The sequence below is a fragment of the Aquarana catesbeiana genome, linkage group LG11 (assembly GCF_042186555.1).
Source record: "Aquarana catesbeiana isolate 2022-GZ linkage group LG11, ASM4218655v1, whole genome shotgun sequence".
Lineage (NCBI taxonomy): Eukaryota > Metazoa > Chordata > Amphibia > Anura > Ranidae > Aquarana > Aquarana catesbeiana.
This window is the reverse complement of record NC_133334.1, coordinates 82,492,138-82,516,665: the sequence shown is the minus strand read 5'-3', so window position 1 is coordinate 82,516,665 and position 24,528 is coordinate 82,492,138. Positions and strand designations below refer to the sequence as shown.

General features: G+C 44.5%; 1 protein-coding gene and 1 long non-coding RNA gene across 3 annotated transcripts in view; one reads left to right on the top strand and one right to left on the bottom strand.

The window, feature by feature from the left end:
• Positions 1–3,308: 3,308 nt before the first annotated feature.
• LOC141112136 (uncharacterized) overlaps positions 3,309–24,528 on the top strand; it is a 34,319-nt gene continuing 13,099 nt past the window's right edge. Inside the window, exon 1 of the long non-coding RNA XR_012236529.1 lies at positions 3,309–3,541. This is a non-coding gene — a long non-coding RNA (uncharacterized lncRNA). The remainder of the gene's footprint in view (positions 3,542–24,528) is intronic.
• LOC141112134 (acyl-CoA (8-3)-desaturase-like) overlaps positions 16,704–24,528 on the bottom strand; it is a 40,074-nt gene continuing 32,249 nt past the window's right edge. The window contains exons 10-12 of one of the 2 annotated variants that reach the window (XM_073604616.1): positions 22,403–22,482; positions 22,202–22,327; positions 16,704–20,061 (exon numbers count right to left, since the gene is read on the bottom strand). In XM_073604616.1, coding sequence (XP_073460717.1) covers positions 20,010–20,061; positions 22,202–22,327; positions 22,403–22,482 — 258 coding nt within the window. In that variant the 3' untranslated portion in view covers positions 16,704–20,009. The remainder of the gene's footprint in view (positions 20,062–22,201; positions 22,328–22,402; positions 22,483–24,528) is intronic. The other variant, XM_073604617.1, reaches the window with a different exon arrangement.

Below are 24,528 nucleotides of genomic sequence, written 5' to 3'. Positions count from 1 at the left end.
TATCGGGTTGAGGTCAGGAATCTGTGCAGGCCAGTCAAGTTCCTCCACCCCAAACTCGCTCACCCATGTCTTTATGGACATTGCTTTGTGCACTGGTCCAAATTATTTGGTGGAGGGGGGATTATGATGTGGGGTTTTTTTCAGGGGTTGAGTTTGGCCCCTTGGTTCCAGTGAAGGAAACTCTTAAGGCGTCAGCATACCAAGACATTTTGGACAATTTCATGCTCCCAGCTTTGTGGGAACAGTTTGGGGACAGCCCCTTCCTGTTCCAACATGACTGCACACCAGAGCACAAAGCAAGGTCCATAAGACATGGACTTAGCAAGGGTGATGGAAAATTAACTTCAAGTGCAAAAATTCACATTATAATAGTAACTAAAACATATAAAATTAAGTGTAACAATCTAAAAAATAAAAATTCCAAAGTGCTATAATGGTGGGAACCTCCCAACTAAAAAGTTGTTGCACTTGAGGTTAATCTGTATGCCAAATATCTATAGGAGGGGTTTCCACCATCCCTGCTAAGTTTGTAATGTATGTCTTATTTTCAGTGTGATGTGTATTATATGTGAAGTTACATATCATAGAGACCGGTATTGTGGTAACATTGAAGTTTATTGAGATTTCCATACATTGGAGGGCTCTACCATTATTGGTAAATTATTGATCGGTAAGTTAGCGCTGCACTTTTTTTTTTTTTTTTGTGGTGTGGAACACATAACAGTGCTTAGCGGCAGACCTTTCCCTGACACTTTTTTATTTTACCTCCAGTAGTTTATTGTAAATAGTAGTGTGGTGATTACTTAATATACTAAGGCCCCTTTCACACTGGGGCGGCGTTGGCGGTAAAGCTTTACCGTCGGTATTCGGCCGCTAGCGGGGCGGTTTTACCCCCCGCTAGCGGCCGAGAAAGGGTTAAAAACCAAAGCAAAGAGCCTCTGCAGAGGTGCTTTGCCGGCGGTATAGCCGCGCTGCCCCATTGAATGCCCCGGGGCTTTCACACTGGAGACAAAGCAGCGGCACTTTCGGGTCGGTTTGCAGGCGCTATTTTTAGCGCAATAGCGCCTGCAAACCGCCCCAGTGTGAAAGGGGTCTAAAGATCAGCATGTGGCATTAACCACTTAAGGACCACTTGACTAGCCTCATTTTGGATTTTAGGTGTTTACATGTTTAAAACAGTTTTTTTGCTAGAAAATTACTTAGAAAAAAACAATATATAATGTTTGGGGGTTCTAACACCCTAGAGAATAAAATGGTGGTCAATGCAATACTTTTTTTGCACCGTATTTGCGCAGCGGTCTTATAAGCGCACTTTTTTGGAAAAATTTCACTTTTTTTGAATAAAAAAATAAGACAACAGTAAAGTTAGCCCAATTTTTTTAATATTGTGAAATATAATGTTATGCCAAGTAAATTTATACCCAACATGTCACGCTTCAAAATTGCGCCCGTTCGTGGAATGGCGTCAAACTTTTACCCTTAAAAATCTCCATAGGCGACGTTTAAAAAATTCTAAAGGTTGCATGTTTTGAGTTACAGAGGAGGTCTAGGGCTATAATTATTGCTCCCGCTCTACCGGTCGTGGCGATACCTCACATGTGTGGTTTGACCACCGTTTTCATATGCGGGCGCTACTCATGTATGCGTTCGCTTCTGCGCACGAGCTCGTGACGGGGGCGCTTTAAAAAAATTGTTTTTTTTTTCTTATTTATTTTACTTTATTTTATTTATTTTTTCACTGTTTTTTATTAAAAAAAAAAAAATTGGATCACTTTTATTCCTATTACAAGGAATGTAAACATCCCTTGTAATAGAAAAAAAGCATGACAGGTCCTCTTAAATATGAGATCTGGGGTCAAAAAGTCCTCAGATCTCATATTTGGACTTAAATGCAAAACAAAAAAAAAAAATGACAACAAAAAAATATGCCTTTAAGACGTATGTGCGGAGCTGATGTTATGACGTCCCTTCCACCCTCCTATGGTATGGAGACGGTGGGGGCCATCTTCCCCCCACTTGTCTCCATACCACGGACATGACAGGTCCCGATCGCCTCCGCTGCTACCGGCGGAGGAGGGCGCGGGAGAGCGGCGGGAGGGGGTGGCACCTCTCCCGCCACCAATAACGGTGATTTTGCAGCGAATCCACTGCAGAGACCACCATTATCGGAAACACGACCGGCTCCTGAAAAGATGGATACCTCGGTTGTGGAAGCAGCTGCTGCCGTTACTGAGATATCCACCTTCAAAGCGCCGACGTATATGTACAGGAGCTGGTTGGTAAACATCAACAGATTTCAGTTGTGCCCCACCAGGCCGGCCCCCCCATGGAAAATGTGCCTGTCTGCTGAGTTCATCATCCCATCCCTGCACTGATGGGCACTGATTGGTACTGATAGGCACCACTGATGGGCACTGATTGGTAGTGATAGGCACCACTGATGGGCACTGATTGGTACTGATAGGCACCACTGATGGGCACTGATTGGCAGTACTGATAGGCTCCACTGATGGGCACTGACTGACAGCATTTAGTGGCACTGATTGGCAGCACTGATGGGCAATGATAGACCACACCGATAGTCAACACCGATAGTCAACACTGATGAGCACTGATAGGCAGCACTGATTGAAAGCAGTGATTGGAATTTCTGATGGGCACTGTTAGGCAGCAAGGATGGGCACTGACAGGTGGCAATGATTGGAAGCCTTGATTGGCACTGATAGGCGGCACTCATGGGCACTAATAGGTGGCATTGGTTGGCACTGATAAGCGGCACTGACAGGTGGCACTGTTTTTTACTGACTGGCACTGACAGGTGGCACTGATTGAAAGCACTGACTGGCACTCATTGACACTGATTGGAAGCTCTGACAGGTGGCACTGGTTGGCACTAACTGGAAGCACTGATTGGCGGCACTGATTGGAAGTACTAACAGAGGAGAAGCTCTGATCCTGAGTGTAAAAAGTGATTTCTCTTCCCTCAAACCAGAAAGGAGGAGAGAAAACACTGACAGATCATTACAGCACAAGAGGGGTGCAGCTCTCTATTGCCCCCCCACCACACACACACATCCCGACACCGGACCCGATCTCATTGTAAGGTTATAATCACTGATAATGACACTTACTATATCACCGATGGAAAAGCTTGGGGTGTAATCACCGATAAATGCGCTGTAGGGCGCTGTTTTTCTTCTGTGACGAGAGCCGATCAGAGACACGTCCTGTCGCTGCTAACGCACGGAAGAAAATGGCGCCGCTCAGCCCTCTCGTGCCGGTATAACCGTTATCCGTCCGCCCCCCCGTGACCCCCCCGCACGGGGCGCGCGCTGTCTCTGACGTCGCTCGGTCATAATGTCCTGTGACGGGAGAAGACGGATTGCTGGAGAGGATTCGGCGCTCTTCACCCTCCAGCCTGCAGGTGGCAATAGAGAGCGCCGCTGTACAGTGAGGGAAGTCTGTGCACGTTCTCACTTATTCTATCCCCTTGTCAGGTGACTGGAGGGAGGAAGAAGAACATGTTTCCCGGTGTGTCTCTGTAAGTACAAGGACAGAGGGGGGACAGCTTACCACAGACCTTCCCTCTCTACTCCTCACACTGCCCCCTTCCCCCCTCCTCTCCCCCCCTCTCCTTTCCCCCATCTCCTCCCCCCCCCCCTTTCCTCTCCTCCCCCCCCTTTCCTCTCCTCCTTTCCCTCCTCTCCTCGCCCCCCCCCCCTCCTCTCACCTCCCACTTAAAATCGCTGATCACCGCCATTGCTAGTAAGAAAATAAATAATAATAAAATATATACACACACTATAATTTTTGCACAAACGAATCAATATACTCCTATTTTGATTTTTTTTTCTAAAAATATGTAGAAGAAAACATCTTTACCTAAACTGATGGAGATTTTTTTTTTTTTTTTTGGATATTTATTATAGCAAGTAAAAAATATTGTTTTTTTTTTTTTTTTCAAAATTGTCACTGTTTTTCTGTTTATAGTGCAAAACAATAAAAACTGCAGAGGTGATCAAATGCCATCAAAAGAAAGCTTTATTTTGGGGAAAAAAAGGACATAAATTTTTCTTGGGTACAGCGTCACACGCCAGCGCAATTGTCAGTTAAAGCGACGCAGTGCCATATCGCAAAAAATGGCCTGGTCATTAAGGGGGTAAATCCTTCCAGGGCTAAAGTGGTTAAAAAACTGACTGATGTCAGTGAGAGGTACAGTGCCCTATTTTTAGCGTTAGTGGGAGGAATAGTGCACCTTATTGGTGTTGGTGGGAGGAATTGTGTCACATCATTGTCATTGAGAGGAATGGTGCCACATTATTGGTGTCAGTGGGAGGAATAGAGCCCCAAAGACCACCTCCAGCCCTGGGCCACATTTTGGAGATCACTGGTCTACATCCATTGTTGGTGGCAGAGGGAGGAATAGTGCCCCTCATTGGTGTCGGGGGAAGAATGGTGCCCCATGACTGATGTCAGTGAGAGGAATAGTGCCTCATCACTGGTGTCAGTGGAAGGAATGGTGCCCCATTGTAGGTGTTAGTGGGAAGTAGAGTGCCCTATTTTTAGTGTCAGTGGGAGGAATAGTGTCACATTGTTGTTGTCATTGGGAGGAATAGTGCCACGTTATTTGTGTCAGTGGGAGGAATAGAGCCCCAGGGGCCAGATAAAGGCAAACAAAGGGCCACCTCTGGGCCACAGTTTGGAGACCACTGGTCTACATCCTTTGAAAAAAAAGAAAAAAATAATACCAGTTAAGTAGGCATAGTCTATTATAATCTGATAATCCTAATGTCATTTAGAGTAAGCAATGCCATCATTGGTATCAGTGGCAGAAATCGTAAGTGCCCTATTGTTGGTGGCAATGGGAAGAATGGTGCCCCTCATTGGTGTCAGGGGAAAGAATATTGGCCCATCGCTGGTGTCAGTGGGAGGAATAGTGCCTCATCACTGCTGTCAGTGGGAAGAATGGTGCCCCATTGTTGGTGAAGGTGGGAGGAATGGTGCCCCTCATTGGTGTCAGGGGAAGAATGGTACCCCATCACTGGTGTCAGTGGGAGGAATATTGCCCTTTTGTTGTCAGTGGAAAGTTAAAGTGTTTGTCAACACAAAAAAAAAAAATACACATCCTGGTCCCTTAAAGCTGATTAACCACTTCAGCACCAGAAGATTTGGCTGCTCAATGACCAGGCCATTTTTGCGATAAGGCACTGTGTCGCTTTAACTGAGAATTGCACGATCGTGCGATGTTGTACCCAAACGAAATTGGCATTCTTTTTTTTTCCCACAAATAGAGCTTTCTTTTGGTGGCATTTGATCATCTCTGCGGTTTTTATTTTTTGCGGTATAAACAAAAAAGTGCGACAATTTTGATAAAAACACAATATTTTGTACTTTTTGCTATAATAAATATCCCCAATTTTTTTGAAAAAAAAGCTATTTTTTTCCTCGGTTTAGGCCGATATATATTCTTCTACATATTTTTGGTAATAAAAATTGCATGAAGCATATATTGATTGGTTTGCGCAAAAGTTATAGCGTCTACAAAATAGGGGATAGATTTATGGCATTTTTATTATTATTTTTTTTTTTTACTAGTAATGACGGCGATCTGGGATTTTTATCGGGACTGCGACATTACAGCAGACACATCGGACACTTTTACACATACAATATACATTTTACACATACAGAATACAATAGCGCAGCGGGAGGCATTCCCCCATCAGCACTGACTGTGCTGAAGGGGGAATCAAGTGATTTTCTTTCCTTCCACCTGGTGAAAGAAAAGAAAATTGTATAATATATATGGCCATCCTTAATCTCTGGAAAAATGTTTGTGTTGTATATAGGACCCAGCTGGCCGGAATTGAGTTTGGTCGGCTCTCGGATGTAGTAACCCAGAAGCGACGTCACAACCTCACTTCTGGTTTACTGGATTCTTAAAGGCACCAGTTTTAAAAATGTGAAAGTATTTAAAAATGCCGATCTTGGCGTTCTGAATACTTTCAAGTGTAGAGGAGGGGTTTGGTACCTGTTACTGCCTATTACTGTCACAAGGGATGTGAAGAGACTGAAGGTGTAGATGCTTCAGTTCCTTTCTCTGCAGGCTCAGCTGCGCTGCACAGTTACTGAACAGAAAGTGCGCTGTGCAAACTGGCTTCCTATTCATTTGCATTGCTCACAGTTTATATTCAGGAAAAGAAGCAGCCAGTAAATATAACATATTTACTGACCCCCATGCACTTTATCCTGAAAAGATCCCTTTGTGTGTCCTGTAGCAGCTGGTGAAAGAGCACAGGATGGAAGCTGGCAGCACTGTGTGTCGGGGCACACAGGGGAAATCTGAGCTGCAGCCTGCACAGAGGTGGTGGGTCAGAAAGTGAAGGGGGGTGGCACAACTGGAACCAATTCCCCAATGTGGCTCTCCATTCAGCAGAGAGAAAGGGATCGGGAAATGTTGGGGGGGGGGCATACAGGGGGATAAGAGCAGTGGCTGGGTAATCAGAAAGGCAGTGGGGGCTGCTGGATACAGATACCCCAGTGGAAGGGGAGAGGAGGAGAAGACCTGGCTGTGCTGCAGGGGGATCGGACCCCAGGATCGTAGCAGGGTGATTAGTGCAGCCAGGTGCCAAAATTGGCAATGGGCTCTGGGATTTAGCAATGGATCGGTGGGACGCCGGGTTTTCAATCAAATCCCAGGACAGCCTGGCCCATTCTGGAATAGTTGGGTGGTAGGGGTAGAAGAAAGATTAGTAGTGTTATGCCGGCTAGGGGATAATGGTGGGCTGGAGTATGGGCAGGGCAGAGAGACTAATGTTTCTGTTGCTGGATCAGGCTGGTTAGAGAAGCAGGAAGCAGAGATGAATTCACAAGAGGTAGAGACCACTGTCTACACATTCTGGGAGGCAGGTGTTCCATCAGATTAGGTACCAGAAGTGACATTCAATCACCTGCTCATGCGTACAACCGCTAGCAGTGTACAACACTACTCAGAAGAAGACGGCAGCGGACATCTTAGTACACCCACCTATGTCTTGAATTTAAGACTAATTTTAGCAATAAAGTGAGCATATATACATAAATATAGTATGTTGGCATCTGTGATGGTTATTTGATAAATTTTGAAAGAAGGTGGCGGAGGCCATGTTGGTACACCCCGCAATGTTCAGCGCTAAAACTTTAGGTTTTCAAAATTTATTATTATTTTTTTTTTTACTAGTAATGGCGGCGATCTGGGATTTTTATCGGGACTGCGACATTACAGCGGACACATCGGACACTTTTACACATTTTTGGGACAATTATACAACAATCAGTACTATAAAAATGCACTGTGTAAATGTCACTGGCAGGGAAGGGGTTTACACTAGGAGCGATCAAGGGGTTAACTGTGTTCCCTAGTGTGTGTGTTCGAACTGTAGGGGGAGGGGACTGACTATAGGAGATGACAGATCGCTGTTCCTAGCTAGTAGGAACTCACGATCTGTCCTCTCCTCAGCTCACAGAACTGGGATGTGTGTGTTTACACACACACATCCCTGTTCTGGCTCTCGTGCCCACGATCGCGTGTGGCCGCCGGTCATCGCGACCGCCAGCCACGCGCATTGGCACCCCCGCAGTGAGGTAAAGGAGCCGACGTACAGCTACAACGGCTCGCGGGATCATGCCGACCTGCTGCAGTATAAAGACGGTGGTTGGTCGGCAAGCGGTTAAACAGCACAGTGCTTGTGCTGTGTAATCTTCCCCCCCTCTAAACTGTAAAGAAAAACTCCCTGAACCTGTCACTTCCTGTATGCCCTCTCTTTACTGACCACAATAACAAGGGCTACTGAGCCCTGACCACCATGGTCAGAGTGCGTCCCTCCGTCATACGCTGCTATCCCCTCTGCTCTCCTCTCTCCCCCTCACCCCCTCCTTCCTGCCTGTCATCTCCCTGTCTTTGTCCCCGGCCCCCGCCACTATTGTCAATAATTAAAAACCTAAAATTCTCACTGCCAGACCCTCTATTAGAGCCTGGCATACCACACTATGGAAGTTATGTAAAAAAAACAAGTGTTCTAAATACCTATTTACAGCTTTCTTCAGGCCCATCACATGACTCGTGGCCACTTTACAGCTACGAGACAGTGCTTCTGTGGGAGGAGCCGAGCGCCAGCTGGGGAGATCACATGGCCGCTCTGCTCCTCCCGCAGAAGCCCTGTCTCGTAGCTGTAAAGCGGCCACGAGTCATGTGACCGGCCTGAAGACAGCTGTAAATAGGTATTTATAACACTTGTTTTTTTAAATAACTTCCATAGTGTGGTATGCCAGGCTCTAATAGAGGGTCTGGCAGTTACTTGCAAATTAGACTTAACAAACACTTTAAGTGCCCTATTTTTAGTGCCAGTGGGAGGAATAGTGCGTCATATTGATGTTGGTGGGAGGAATAGCATCACATTGTTGTCATTGAGAGGAATGATGCTACATTATTGGTGTCAGTGGGAGGAATAGGGCCCACAGGGCCTGATAAAGACAGGCAAAGGGCCACATCCGACCCCCAGGCTGCAGTTTGGAGACCAGTGTCTTAGAGCCCTGGCCTGACATGCAGTGGTTTGCCTCTGATGATAAATGCTTTGTTACCTACCTTTGTGGAGTTGCACAGGGTACGACATACATTATTATGATGTTTCCTTTATTTAGGGGTAAGGATCTGAAATCTTGGTGCAGATTGTCCTACCCCCACAATCCCCCAGCAGCCTGTTGTGCCTATGCATGGTTCGCTGATCTGGTCTACCTTTGATTCCTATAGTCGGCTATAGGTTTAGTTTTGTTTGGTGTTCACCTCCACAGAATAGTTGTAGACCTACCTTCCCTTTGGCTCTCAGTGTCCTGGACCTGAAAAGCACAATCTGTACCTCCTACCTGTAAATTCCATTATCAGCTCTTACAATTGTACCCAGGCCTGGATCACACTTTTCTGGTATAGATGTGTGTATTTTATGTAACATGTTTTCATGAAGAGAGGACTTCATATGCTAACAATATTTATTGTAGTCGAGTTGCTCCTACCCGTTCCCGCCTTGTGAGCTTCCCTGTAAACAATTGAGGCTGCTCATCACACGGAATGACCCCAGAGAGATTCAGGAACTGGAGTGAAGCCGACCAAACATGGATCGAAATTTGTCTGGTTCAGTAGGGTTGATCGATCAACGTGGGTATGACCAGCATGTTAGATTGTTATACATACGGTTACTGCGCCAGCGGCTATAGCTGCTAGCAGTAATCATTGCGTTCTGCCAGCCGGGAAAGCTCCCTGTGACCCCTGCTGGCAGAATACAATAGCGCAGCGGGAGGCATTCCCCCATCAGCACTGACTGTGCTGAAGGGGGAATCAAGTGATTTTCTTTCCTTCCACCTGGTGAAAGAAAAGAAAATTGTATAATATATATGGCCATCCTTAATCTCTGGAAAAATGTTTGTGTTGTATATAGGACCCAGCTGGCCGGAATTGAGTTTGGTCGGCTCTCGGATGTAGTAACCCAGAAGCGACGTCACAACCTCACTTCTGGCTTACTGGATTCTTAAAGGCACCAGTTTTAAAAATGTGAAAGTATTTAAAAATGCCGATCTTGGCATTCTGAATACTTTCAAGTGTAGAGGAGGGGTTTGGTACCTGTTACTGCCTATTACTGTCACAAGGGATGTGAAGAGACTGAAGGTGTAGATGCTTCAGTTCCTTTCTCTGCAGGCTCAGCTGCGCTGCACAGTTACTGAACAGAAAGTGCGCTGTGCAAACTGGCTTCCTATTTATTTGCATTGCTCACAGTTTATATTCAGGAAAAGAAGCAGCCAGTAAATATAACATATTTACTGACCCCCATGCACTTTATCCTGAAAAGATCCCTTTTTGTGTCCTGTAGCAGCTGGTGAAAGAGCACAGGATGGAAGCTGGCAGCACTGTGTGTCGGGGCACACAGGGGTAATCTGAGCTGCAGCCTGCACAGAGGTGGTGGGTCAGAAAGTGAAGGGGGGTGGCACAACTGGAACCAATTCCCCAATGTGGCTCTCCATTCAGCAGAGAGAAAGGGATCGGGAAATGTTGGGGGGGGGGGGGGGGGGCATACAGGGGGATAAGAGCAGTGGCTGGGTAATCAGAAAGGCAGTGGGGGCTGCTGGATACAGATACCCCAGTGGAAGGGGAGAGGAGGAGAAGACCTGGCTGTGCTGCAGGGGGATCGGACCCCAGGATCGTAGCAGGGTGATTAGTGCAGCCAGGTGCCAAAATTGGCAATGGGCTCTGGGATTTAGCAATGGATCGGTGGGACGCCGGGTTTTCAATCAAATCCCAGGACAGCCTGGCCCATTCTGGAATAGTTGGGTGGTAGGGGTAGAAGAAAGATTAGTAGTGTTATGCCGGCTAGGGGATAATGGTAGACTGGAGTTTGGGCAGGGCAGAGAGACTAATGTTTCTGTTGCTGGATCAGGCTGGTTAGAGAAGCAGGAAGCAGAGATGAATTCACAAGAGGTAGAGACCACTGTCTACACATTCTGGGAGGCAGGTGTTCCATCAGATTAGGTACCGGAAGTGACATTCAATCACCTGTTCATGCGTACAACCGCTAGCAGTGTACAACACTACTCAGAAGAAGACGGCAGCGGACATCTTAGTACACCCACCTATGACTTGAATTTAAGACTAATTTTAGCAATAAAGTGAGCATATATACATAAATATAGTATGTTGGCATCTGTGATGGTTATTTGATAAATTTTGAAAGAAGGTGGCGGAGGCCATGTTGGTACACCCCGCAATGTTCAGCGCTAAAACTTTAGGTTTTCAAAATTTAACATCAAACAACCATCACAGATGTCAACATACTATATCTCTGTGTATCCGCTCACTTTATTTACTGTTGAATTAAAGACGTAGCTGGGTGTACTAAGATGCCCCCTCTCTTCTTATGACTGCATGTGTTCCGTCAGATTACCATGTGTTCCGTTTGCTAGCGGCTGTACGCATGCACAGCTGACGGAATGTCACTTCCATTACCTAATCTGACGGGTCGCCGAGGACTACTGGGGTTTGTGAGTACCAGAGGGCTTGTATCACATTTGGGCCAAGTTGCATTACCGCTGTGCTAGCACAACATGTCTTCACTAGACAAGAGTGGACTGCGATGGGTGTCCTCAGCCCACATTCACCTAGTGGTTCTGGGGGCATTTATTCATTATCTTCAAAAGGAACCCATGCCTGTAATCTTGGGACCCCTATTGTTATAAAGGGTCTACATCACTGGAGTCTTCTTCAGCTTTGTCGAATGAGGTAGAGACCCCCCCCCCATGGTGCCCTCAACATGCGCTTAGAACTTTTTGCCAGTGTTTTCCAACCTTCTTTTTAGTCAAGACACCCTTTAGAATTCTGCACAATCTTGGGGCAGACCAGGAGGTGTGTCCAAATGCGCGCCTCTTTTTGCGTGTTCCTATATGTTATTATTCAATGGTCTACCCTGTGCGTATGAAACAAGTAAAAAGGTGCCTGAACTATTTTTTCTTGCAACCCACCCATACAAGCCACATTTGTGCAGAATTTGTGATATTGTCACATGCACACAATGACCACTTTTTGTCATAAATTCCTGGAACTGCTTTAGAGTTGCTGTAGGCCTCTTCGTAGCCTCTCTGACCAGTTTCCTACTGGCTCTTTCATCCAGTTTGGAGAGATGTTCTGATCCAGGGAGGGTCTGTGTTGTACCAAATACCTTCCACTTCTTAATAATAAAATTCACAGTGCTTCTAGACATTGATAAAGCCTTTTGACATTTTTTTGTATCCATCTCCTGACTTGTGCTTGTCCACAACTTTATCCTGGAGATCTGTAGACAGTGCCTTGCCACCCATAGCTGATTGTATGCTTCAGTTGCACTATCTGGGACTCAAATGCCCCATGAAAGCTCTTTTCATGCTGAGCTAATCAAAATGACCACAACTGATAACAGTTGAAAATCAAATGGCTTTGTGTGCCATTGAGAAGGTGATTAGTTACACCTGACTGAGTCTACAAGTCATTTTTAGGAGGGGGTGATCCTTTTTCCAACTCAGTGATTCTGTTTTTGAATAGTTTTTTATTTTTTTATGACATGTTGATGTTATATCTTTCACTTGGATGTTATAAGTTGCACTGAGTAAATACAGCAGGATAAAACAAAAAATTGTGTCTGTCTTCAGTTCAGGCTGCAAAGCAACAACATGTGATTTTTTTTATAGGGGAGTGATTCTTTTCTATACCCACTGTACCTGCCATTTCTGTGCCTTCTGTTTATTGTGGGCTGCTCCGACAACCTCCTCTGAAGCTTTATGGACCTTTTGTAGTCAGCACTTTTCTGAAAGGCCCAATATACCTGTTAGATGTGACCAGATAGGATCTATTGTTGGCGGCTACATGCCACCAATGGATGAGGCAGTTCAGCTTAAACTGACATTTAGTATGGATTTTTTTTCTGGAATACAGAATTCTACACATTAGTTACACCGTGTGTATCCCATTGCTTGCAAGTGACTGCTTCTACTACAGTGTTCCCCTCAGAGCTGTTGGGTACCATCCTCAGCAGCAGTCTTCCGGCCCTATTGGAGTTTACTGCAGAGCTAACTACAGGGAAAAGTTGTGTTGACCAGCCGCCCGCCCCTTCTGCTTTCTCTGCCATTCACAGAACTAGTATTACTACACTCCCACAATGCATTGGATTATGTGAATGGATGAAGGGGCAGTAGGGAAAGGAAGTCCTAAAGTCGGATACACACTATTAGTTTATTTTTTCGTTCAACCTAGCTCCGGTCAGAGCCGCTGTACTAACCATGCAAGGTAAGTTCAGCGATCTCCCCAGCTGAGCTGTTGTGTTCTGACAGGGGGATGGGCACTGAGAGCACTGACCGGGAGTTGGTCGGATGCTGGCTTTCCAGCATGCTCGTCCAACAGAAGCCGGCCAAACGACCACGCTCCCCAATGCATTTCACTTTGCCCCCGGAGCTAAATCCTCAAAGGATTTTGCTGTGATGTGCGACTTTCAGGACTTCCTTTCCCTGCTTGGATGTTTTGAGCTGGGACGAGCTCTGTCCCTGTTGGCACTCCTATCGGTTTGTCATGCAACAGGACCTAGTGGAGCCTTGAGTGGCATATTTGTTCTGGATGGAGGGGTAGTTTAATGGCAAGTCTTGTCCATTCACAGAACGCATGATGCATTGTGGGATTGTAGTAATAAAGAGTTCTGTGAAAACTTTCCTTTGTAGCAGAGGCAGCTTTAAACCCTTGTCAAAAAGGTCTACACCCTGTATGCTATTGTCTCTGTTGTCACAGTTGGAGAGTTTTCCCTTTCCCTCCATCAGGGGTGTGTAGGGCATTGGATGAGCACCCCCTCAGGATGGTCTCCCCTTTTCCTGTTGATTCTTGGTCCTCCTCAATGCCCTCTCTTGCTATGGGCCTAGGTTCTGAGCAAGACAACCAAAATTATCCCTATGAACCAGGTAATCCATGGCTTGACCCATCTGTCTCTTATTGTAAAAATGTGGTGGTCTTTTTCCCCCAGCATAAGTTCAGAGGACTTTGTGGGATCGAATTGGCTGGGTATAAGTCCTCCTTCTGTGACTGTTCTGCAGCTCCTTGAGGAAGATTCCCCAGATACTTTCCTTTGCTCTGCCCTTATTCATGCAACTGTCTTTAGCAGTGTCTTGTTTCTTACTCCACAGCTATGGACTATCTGCCAGGCCCCAGGGACAACTCTGGGTGTTTGATTGGATGTTTCCTTGTTCATCCCTATTTTCTGCAGGTATCCCTGCTTCTCCAGTCTGGGGCTGAGATATAATTTCCATCCCTGCGTACCATTATGTGGGTGCTTTCCATACTAATGTACCCTTTTACTCAGGCTGACTTTGTTGGACTGTACCCTTGAGGTTTTTGTGTTATGTTCATTTTAAACATTCTTAGATATTTTTTTTTTTTTCGTAAGTAGTTGTCTGGCTTGCATGGAGTTTTCTTTCACTTAAGAGCTTGGAGGATAAGGCTCTGGCCTTTCCATGTAGACCAGCTGGTCTTGTCTTAACCACTTCCGGCCCGCCGCACGCCGATGTACGCCTCTACTTTGAGGACGGATATCGTTGTTATGGCAGCAGCTAGCTACCATAACCCCAGCATCCCCGTGTTCGGCCGGCGGTCCGGTACAAGATAAAAAGTGGTCTCTGCGGCGGATTCGCTGCAAGATCACTTTTATCGGTGGCGGGAGAGGGGCCCCCCTCCCACCACGATCTGGTGCCCTCCGCTTCTTACCGGAGCTGTCGGCAGCGGCGGAGGCGATCAGATCCTTCCTGTGCCTGTGCATGGAGACGAGTGAGGGGAAGATGGCCCCCACCCGTCTCCATGACACTGCAGGGTGGAAGCAACGTCAAAACGTCACTTCCGTCCATAGCTCTTTTTTAAACGCGCCCTGTCCCGCCGAGCTCGCGTGCAGAAGCGAACAAAAATGTGAGTAGCACCCGCATATGAAAACAGTGTTCAAACCACACGTGAGGTATCGCTGCGATCGGTAGAGCGAGAGCAATAATTCTAGCCCTAGACCTCCTCTGTAGCGCAAAACATGCAACCGGTAGAATTTTTAAAATGTCGCCTATGGAGATTTTTAAGGGTAAAAGTTTGTCGCCATTCCACGAGCGGGCGCAATTTAGAAGCGTGACATGTTGGGTATCAATTTACTCGGCGTAACATTATCTTTCACAATATAAAACAAAAATTGGGCTAACTTTACTGTTGTCTTATTTTTTAATTCAAAAAAGTATTTTTTTTTTTTTTTTAAAAAGTGCGCTTGTAAGACCGCTGCGCAAATATGGTGTGACAGAAAGTATTGCAACAATTTTATTCTCTAAGGTGTTAGGAAAAAAATGTATAATGTTTGGGGGTTCTAAGTAATTTTCTAACAAAAAACTGTTTTTAACTTGTAAACACCACATCTAAAAAAAAGAGGCCTGGTCTGAAAGTGGTTAAGTACCTGGTTTTGTCCAAGCCTCTGCCTGAGGGCCCATTCTCTTGGGGATTGCCCCATTATTTTTTTTCTGTTATCCACATCATGTTGAGGGTTTGTTCTCCCTAATTAGGTTATTATGCCTGTTTTGGTAGATTATTGATTTCACAGTCTCTCTGCTGGTTCAGGCTCAGTGTTCCTTCGGATGGAGTCATTTCACTCTGAAAGTGATCTCTATCCTGGTCTTCAGCTTTAGGTTGCTCCCCAGGGTTCTCCCTTGATCGTTTGAAGTTTCCCCGGGCTTTCACTGGGCTTTTCCTCATCTAGTTTAGATTTGGGAATTGGTCCTTCTGGTGCTCCCAAGTTACAGATACACCCTAGTCTCTTATGTGGGTTTGGCAGTGGTTGTTTCCCACTCCTTAGTTGGACTGCTTTTGGATGTACCAACTGTATCTAAATTCCTGTGTCTCTTAATGGACGAGAAAGAAAATAAAATATCTGTATTTTCTTTAAGACCTTTCTTGGAGTCCAAAAAGAGACACAAAACTGAGGTGTGCCGGGTAGAAGAGGGGTTATACGTTGACTGCAGTTTTTCTGTTTGCCAGTGACCAAACCTTTTGTAGGCAGCAGTATTACCTGACTGTATCTGAATTCCCGTGTTCCATAATGGACTCAAAAAATACATTTTATGGTAAGTACCAAATAATAGGAATTTTGACTTACTGGTAAATTCCTTATCTCGGAGTATAGGACTTGTTTTCTTATCCTTGAGTTATATGGCAGCTGCCTTCAGGTGATTGGAACCCAAACAAAAAAACTTGAAGTACCTTGCAGATGAAGCTTGCATCAGCCATGGCCTGAACATCCTAATGGTAGAACTTTGTAAACATGTGAACAGAGACACCAGCAGCCCTGATGTAATGGGCTCTGAAAGGGAAAAGAGGAACTTTGCCTAAAGGCTTATGCAGGATAAAGAAGGTCTTGCCATTAGAAGACAGTGAGGGTTGACTGAAGAATCGAAAGATAAAATAATAAACCAGTGAAGCTGAAGGGGGTCCATCACCTAGAGATGCCAGCAAAAACAGACTTACGCAGTGGGGTGGGGTTAAAGGGGAGGTGCCACGGGGGCGTGTCCTTTAGAAGCTTGCCAGTGTCCAATTGCCTGAATCATCTGCATTAAGGTAAAAAAACCTGTGTGCAGCCCCCCCTTAGACTTCCCTAAGCCCTATCTTCACCCAGCGTTATGCACTAGAACAGCGTCTCTCTCCCTCCTCACAGGGCAGATTAATATCAGCAGGAGCTATTGATGCCTGCTGCTCTCAATCAAATCCTGTAAAGAGGGAACAGGGTAGGGGCTAGACGTGCTGTCTGTGTGTTTGAAATCAAGCAGTTTCCTATGGTGGCACACCAAGAAGAGGAGGAGCCAAGAGCGCCAGTGGGGAACCCAGAGGAGGAGGATCTGGGTTGCTCTGTAGAAAACCATTGATTGCACAAAGCAGGTAAGTATAACATGTTTACAATAAAAATACCCTTTACAGTCACTTTAAGATAATGGAGTCTTATGAAATGGGCACAGGGGCAGCCCTAGCAAGTTTTTTTTTTGTCAGTGTCCAGTCACCTGAAAGTAACTGCATATTACCAGTGGTTTAAGAATACATGTTCTGTACTGTATCATTAAGATTTCTTCTTTTCCTCCATCTGCTGAGACCACACGCAGGCTTATGAAATCAATTTATTAGTTGTTGCAACAAAATCAAACCATGAATCCCATTTACAATCAATACAGATAAATTTGTGTAATTAGTCTATTAATGTCGTCATAATAAAAGGCCTTGCTGGTACAAAACTACAAAAAAGATCTTAACATTAGTGGAAGCTTTTGCCTCTGTAGTCCAGAAAGCTAATGGGCATGTGTACCACACATCCAGTAAGTAGGCATTTGTTGGAGTCCGTGTTGCCGAGGGAATTGGAAAGTATCAAGCTAAAAGCAATATCTAGAAAATACTCTTCAGAATAACCTGCTTTGCAATAACACTGCTGCACTGAAACAAAATTTAATCTTGTTACCATTACTCCTAAAAGGCAATATAACATGTAGATTGATTTGGTTCTACAATCAACAGTGTAATGATAAGACAGAATGTAATATTAAAAGAGAAGTAACGGTTTTGTTTTTTTTTGTAGAATCATACTTGCCTAGCTGGATGCTGCATCTGTCCCCCAACGGCTCTAACACTGAGAACCGAGCAATCAAACACAGCCGATCGCTTGGTTCTCACAGCTCCATAAGCAGAGAGCTGCAGACTGTCAGTCACCAGCTCTCTGCTCTGCCCCCTCCTCACTCACTGGAGCTCTGAGCTGTGGAGGCGGTGGTTGCGGACAGTTCAGACTCTCAGCGGCTCGCTGAGAGGTTGAGCTGGGTGGCATGTGGACGGATCCCGACCATACGGTCTGGATCTTTCCTGAGCATGCACCTCCTCTGTGACAACAGCGGACTTTAGCCCGCCATCTGCAGAAAACAGGCCACAGGAGTGCAGAACGAGCTGCACTCCTGTAATCCACAGGATAAGTACAGTCAAACAAGCTTTGGCTGTACTTCTCCTTTAAGTCTACTGTAGCAGTGTGATACATTTGCCCAAAACACTGCTATATGTTCATTCAATATTTGCATTTTCCTAGGAAAAACGTCTACCTGAAGGAGCTCATCACATAAGGCTGCCTGTCAGTATGCTCCTATGCAATACAAGCAGTGTCCACCAGGTGTCAGAATTGTTTCAAAATACTGGGCAGCTCTGTGACTACAAAACTTCAAAAAATGTCCACAATGAGAACAATACAAGGCTGCTACTGCTGACCTTCAAAAAAAAAAAAAACTAACTGCCTGGCTAGCTCTAGCTAAATCAGGCTTCTAATTAGGTTGATTTAAGTTTGGTGGCAGTGCACAGGATTTTTTGTTTTTCATCTAGTTAAAATACTTTTATCAGCTACTAACCTAGAACAAGCATACATATTAGAAAATCAAAGTGAATGTAATATTTCTGATCTGTAAACGTATTCTAGGTCAGTGCTTGAAAAAGTATTGAAGCCACTGGATCAGCATGACAGCCAGGCAACTAGCATTTTCAGGTGGATAGGTCAGCAATGTCAGCCTGCGTGCTCTCCCACTACAGGCTTCCTTTAATAGATGTCTACACCCTAAACCAATCCTAAAATTTGTGGTAGATACTGGTAAGTTAAATCATAGGAAATGACAGCTGCACACTTAGTTGCGATCATTTTTTTGTACACTGCAAAACAGGACCTGAGGGCCTCCCCTGATGCATTTCACCCAGAACAAGTTACATTACACACTTTTTTTCCTTTTAGTTGTGAGACTGACATGAAATGAACCTGCCATAGTTCTGAGCTCTGCACTGGTGTCACCTGAATCGCTCTTAGTAATAATCCTAGTAAAACCTATGAACAAGTCGGGAGCTCCCACTGTTAGGTCCATGGCAGGTGGGCGAACCTGGGAAATAAAAAAAAATCTGATCTTTCCATTGGAATCCCTACACAGATAAAGTGGTGTGATTAAGAACACCAGCATCTGCCAAAAACAGAAATGACAGTTTTTGGGGCACTGAACCTTTAAAGCAGTATTAAAGTCAAAAGCAAACATTTATTATATTGCCGCTTACCAATTTTTTTTTTTTATAAATGTTGTCATGTTTACCAATTCTTAGATTTGATGGCTGCATTTGCTTTCTTTTTTAGGCTTTTTTTTTAACCCGGTGATTCAGCTGTAAGTCTGTTGTTTTTCAAAAGAACAAGCTGTCCTGCGGATGTAGCAACAAATAGTAGAGACAAACCATTTAACACTGACGGGTGCTTAGAATGGTCAGTTTTTATTTATTCATGTAAACCCTTTATCCCAAAAGTAAAAAAAAAAGGTTGGTTCTAACTGCTTATAAAGTATTAGCTGGAGTTGGGCTTCAATTTGTTAGTGTCTCTAAATCTGCTAGTGCATCTAACACTCCCCTCATTAACAATGCTGCTGGTTCATAAGTCTCTGTACTCCTTCATCCAGAGTGTAGGCACTCTAATACAGGAGGTGTGTTAAGGGCCAGATCACCCAGTGAAAAATAAAGGGAAAAAGGCCTATAAAAAAAATGAATGCAGTCACCACATCTTATGATTGGTAAGCTGCAATATATTATATTTTTGGTTTTATACCACTTTAAGGTGACATTAACAGTGTTTGATATGTCTTGGTCAGGGACAAGTAGTACATTACACATTGTCAGCCTATAAATGTCACAAGCATACAAAGCGCTCTTCTACTGCACAGCACATCATTTATCTTAGTAAACTTCCTAACGTTATGTGGACAGAATCACCTCTCAGGAATAAAATCAAAGCTGAAGAAAATTCAGCATAAGATACCTTCTGGAATACAGATTATGATCCACACCTAATTATAGAACTGTACACTTTGGATATCTTGGAGAGTAAAATGATGCAGTCCGTCCCATTATTTCTCAGGTCCTTAAAGTCATCCCTGACATCAACTATGCTTCTTAAATAAATGTATACATATTTGTATGTTTCTCCTCCCAAATAATAATATAACATATTCCTACTATCATATGGTTTCCTTCTTGGTACGGGCAGCCTAGACTGTTATGGTAGAACTGTTCTTACATTTCATAAACATTCACAGCCTTTTTTATTGGCTTTAACATTATTTTGGCTTTTCACTAAATGAGTTGCATTTCAAAGTAATACCCATTCAGTGTTCAGGGTTGCACCTTGATTTTGCTTAGAAGGAAAGATACACGGCATACAAATTAAGATCTAGCCTTTCTGGGCTATAATGCATTCATCTGTCATGATTGTGATGTGCTAACATTACAGCACTGCAGGGCTTCAGAGGTCCTGATTGATTACGTAGCAGTGTGGACACTAGAGGAATGTTGTGACAGTGTTCATTGCAGCAGTAGTTCCCTGGGCTTCATTGATTCGGCAGACTGGCAGACAGGTCACTCATTACTTGTGCAGGTATGCATCCAGCCACAACTCCCCAGACTCCTTGAGAGAACTGTAGAACACACAATGCAAAATAGGTCATACATATTCAGAAAACCAGTAAACAAATCTGCATTATTTTTTGCAAGAAAAAGCCTGCTTTTGGCTGATGTCACAGATCCGGTCCAGGCTCTGCACGGATCCCAACAATAATGTCAGGATCCACCCAGATGCCTTACTGGCAGCTGACTTGGCCTCTAAGTGTGCCACTGAGCCAGCTGTTCTCAGCCAGCTGCTGTGCTCAGAGCGGACCTGAGAACTGAGCGATCAGTGGTCTTTGATCGCTCAGGTTTTTGGTATAGAGCCAGTGGGGGACAGCTGACAACTGCAGCATCTAGGTGAGTGTGAATATTTTTTTTTTTTTAAATCATGCTTCTCTTTTAACCATTTTAGACTACATAAAGGCTGGCCAGAAATTGTGTTCATTGCGTTAACCAGGAGGAAATCAGCTGTTCATGGGAATATCTTTCCAAAAACAATTGCTACATCATCTCAACCATCTTCTGTTTTACTAAACATAATAAACACTTTTATATACCAGTATTGTTAAAGAGGAAGCAAACTTCCCTCTAATGTTTGTACCGATAGGTAAGCCTACAATAAGGCTTACCTATAGGTACTGTAAATATCTCCTAAACTTGTACCGTTTAGGAGATAATTACTGTATACTGCAACAATGACGTAAACTGCGCATGCGCTCTGAAGGAACGGCTGCCTGTGCCATTTCTTCAGAGCCCTGTGCCCTGACCGGCAGCTTCCGCACGCATGCGTGGGAGTGACATCGCGTGGCTCCGGCCAGACGCGTAGCTGGAGTCCGTGGACCCGGAAGGAAGATGGGCGAAGATGGATGCAGCCTCCATCGAGGTCAATGAAGGATTTGTTTGCAGGTAAGTCCTACGTCAGCTGTAAGTCTGAGAACTGATCATTCACATGATCGCTGACTGCTCGGTTCTTGGTCTGCGGAGACTGTAAGCCACTGTCTTCACTCTGCTCCTTCAGCACTCACTGGAGCGCCAAGCTGGATAGGGGGTGGGCGCAGCTGGCTCCAGCACTCAGCTTCACACTGAGAGGCACAGGCAATTGTCAATCAGGCAGCTGGGTGGATCCCGACAAAATTGTCAGGATCCTTTCAGAGCCTGAAGTGGCTCTGCCACATCAGCTGATGGTGGGCTATACTAAAAATAGAAAATGCTCCTCAAAACCTTTGTATCTCAACGCTATTATCCCTACTTGGCTATTGTGAGTGCTCCAATAACAGGTCAAATAGCCAATTGGTTGTTTTGAACAGTTTTGTTAATTTATATCAGTGTTATTTACCTAGTGTTATTTACTCACAATAACCAAGTAGGGGTAATAACTTTGAGACACAAAGGTATTTCACAGCATTTTTTTTATTTTTTGTTTAGTTCATATTGATGTGGGAACACAGTGCGAGCAGCAAAAACTTAACAGAGTTCAGGTCTTTACTAGCAGGTGTGCACAGATAATAATTCCACTGATGGTGGGCTATAGTCCACTGTCGGCCCATTTGGCGCCCTTCACATGGGCGATCCGATCAGGTCCACCTGTCAGTTTTTTAGGCCGATCTTCTATGGAGCTGTGGATGTCAGTGGATACATGTCCACTGACACCCACCACCATCCAATCCGATCCTATTCCCCATGTGTCTGGCGGATCGGATGGAAATGGACAGGCGGTCCGTTTCCATCCGATTGTCCTATACACAGGAGCGGTCTGTGTCCGTTATGCATAGCAGACACGGACCTGTCATCCGCCTGCTCAGTGGAGAGATTCCCTTCTGAACAAGTGGATCCCGCTTCACGGGGGCACCCGTGTGAAAGGGGCCTTTGGGTCACATGAGTACAACAGTAAGTGCACGCCTGTGACGCACAAGAGAAATATGACCAAAATGCTTTGATCATATTTTTATTTTAATATTACACAACGTTGTACATTTTTGTACTATTTTATCTACTCTAACAGGTGTATGTTATCTTGTGGGAATTTCTCATGGTGAGGCAAAATAGTCTCAGTTGACAAAAGCACGGTCCCTTGCCAACAGGTAAGCAGTTTCCATCAGTTGGACCAAAGACAACAGCCAAGTACCACAGAGTAGTATTCTAATAGAAAGACCTGTAAGTAATGTAACTTACTGAACTATATCAGCAAATGCAGTAAACAGTGGTTTGGACTGGTATTCAATGCCATACTTCTTGCAAAGCGAGCGAATAAGAGGAGCGACCTTCCAGTAATTGTGTCTTGGCATTGTGGGAAATAAACTGAAAATAGAAAGTGGTCATCGTTAACAGTATTATTGGAGGAAAAGAAAGCAGCTTAAGCTCCAGCATACTTACTGATGTTCAATTTGAAAATTGAGATGTCCACTGAACCAATCATTAAACAGAGACTGGTCCACATTACAAGTGGCTTGCAGCTGGGTGAGAGAGAAGAAAAACAATAAAGTAAAAGTACAGTTCTATGGAAGGTAACCAACAAACATTTTCAAGGTTTGAGGATTAATCAATTATAGTCAATGTTGTCTGCAAATCTCAGTCAATGAAAGAGGAGCTCCAGTCATTGGCAGAAAAATTAAAAGTCAAAAACTACTAGCCCAGGGATGCGGTGTGGTCATCGCCCAAGCCGGTTCTTCGCTGGTCTTTGAGTCCCCGGCACCACCATCTTAATAGATAGACCAACACAAAGTGTGAAGTGGAAAGAAAATGATAAATGGTTTTCAACATTTTTTTATTAACAAATATGTGAAAAGTGTGGCGTGCATTTGTATTCAGCCCCCTTTACTCTGATACCCCTAACTAAAATCTAGCTGAACTAATTGCCTTCAGAAGTCACCTAATTAGTAAATAGAGTCCACCTGTGTGTGATTTAATCTCAGTATAAATATAGCTGTACTGTGAAGCCCTCAGAGGTTTGTTGGACAACCTTAGTGAACAAACAGCATCATGAAGGCCAAGGGACACCAGACAGGTCAGGGATAAAGTAGTGGAGAAGTTTAAAGCAGGGTTAGGATATAATGAAATATCCCAAGCTTTGAACATCTCACAGAGCACTGTTAGATCTATCATCTGAAAATGGAAAGCGTATGACACAACTGCAAACCTACCAAGACATGGCCGTCCACCTAAACTGACAGGCCGGGCAAGGAGAGCATTAATTGGAGAAGCAGCCAAGAGGCCCATGGTAACCCTGGAGGAGCTGCAGAAATTCACAGCTCAGGTGGGAGAATCTGTCCACAGGACAACTATTAGTTGTGCCCTCCACAAATCTGGCCTTTATGTAGTGGCAAGAAGAAAGTCATTGTTGAAAGAAAGCCATAAGAAGACCAGTTTGAAAGAAGCCATGTGGGGGACACAGCAAACGTGTGGAACAAGGTGCTCTGGTCAGATGAGACCAAAACTGAACTTTTTGGTCTAAAAGCAAAACCCTATGTGTGGTGGAAAACTAACACTGCACATCACTCTGAACACACCATCCCCACCGTGAAACATGGAGGTGGCAACATCATGTTGTGGGAATGCTTTTCTTCAGCAGGGAAGCTGGTCCAAGTTGATGGGAAGATGGATGGAGCCAAATACAGGGCAATCTTAGAAGAAAACATGTTAAAGTCTGCTAAAGACTTGAGACTGGGGTGGAGGTTCACCTTCCAGCAGGACAACGACCCTAAACATACAGCCAGAGCTACAATGGAATGATTTAGATCAAAGCATATTCATGTGTTAGAATGGCCCAGTCAATGTCCAGATCTAAATCCAATTGAGAATCTGTGGCAAAACTTGAAAATTGCTGTTCACAGATGCTCTCCATCCAATCTGACAGAGCTTGAGCTATTTTGCAAAAATGTCACTCTCTAGATGTGCAAAGCTGGTAGAGACATCCCCAAAAAGACTTGCAGCTGTAATTGCTGTGAAAGGTGATTCTACAAAGTATTGACTCAGGGGGGCTGAATACAAACACACGCCACACTTTTCACATATTTATTTGTAAAAAAATTTGAAAACCATTTATCATTTTCCTTTCACTTCACAATTATGTGCCACTTTGTGTTGGTCTATCACATAAAATCCCAATAAAATACATTTACGTTTTTGGTTGTAACATGACAAAATGTGGAAAATTTCAAGGGGTATGAATACTTTTTCAAGGCACTGTAGGTAATCCTATAGTAAGGCTTACCTATAGGTACAGTAAATATCTCCTAAATGTGCACCATTTAGGAAATATTTACTTGTGAAACCAGTGGTGACGTCACAGGCAAATGTGCTCTGCAGGAATGGTAGACTGTGCCGTATCTTCAGAGCCCTGTGCTGTGATGTCATCATGGCTCATCCAATGAAAGGACTGTGGACCGCCAACCCGGAAGGAAGACCAGGTGAAGATGGAAGTCCTGTCAGTGGTGACAGCGGGCTGCTGGAGGGCTTTGTTTTAAGGTAAGTTTTGCATAATGTGCTAGCATGTAATGCAT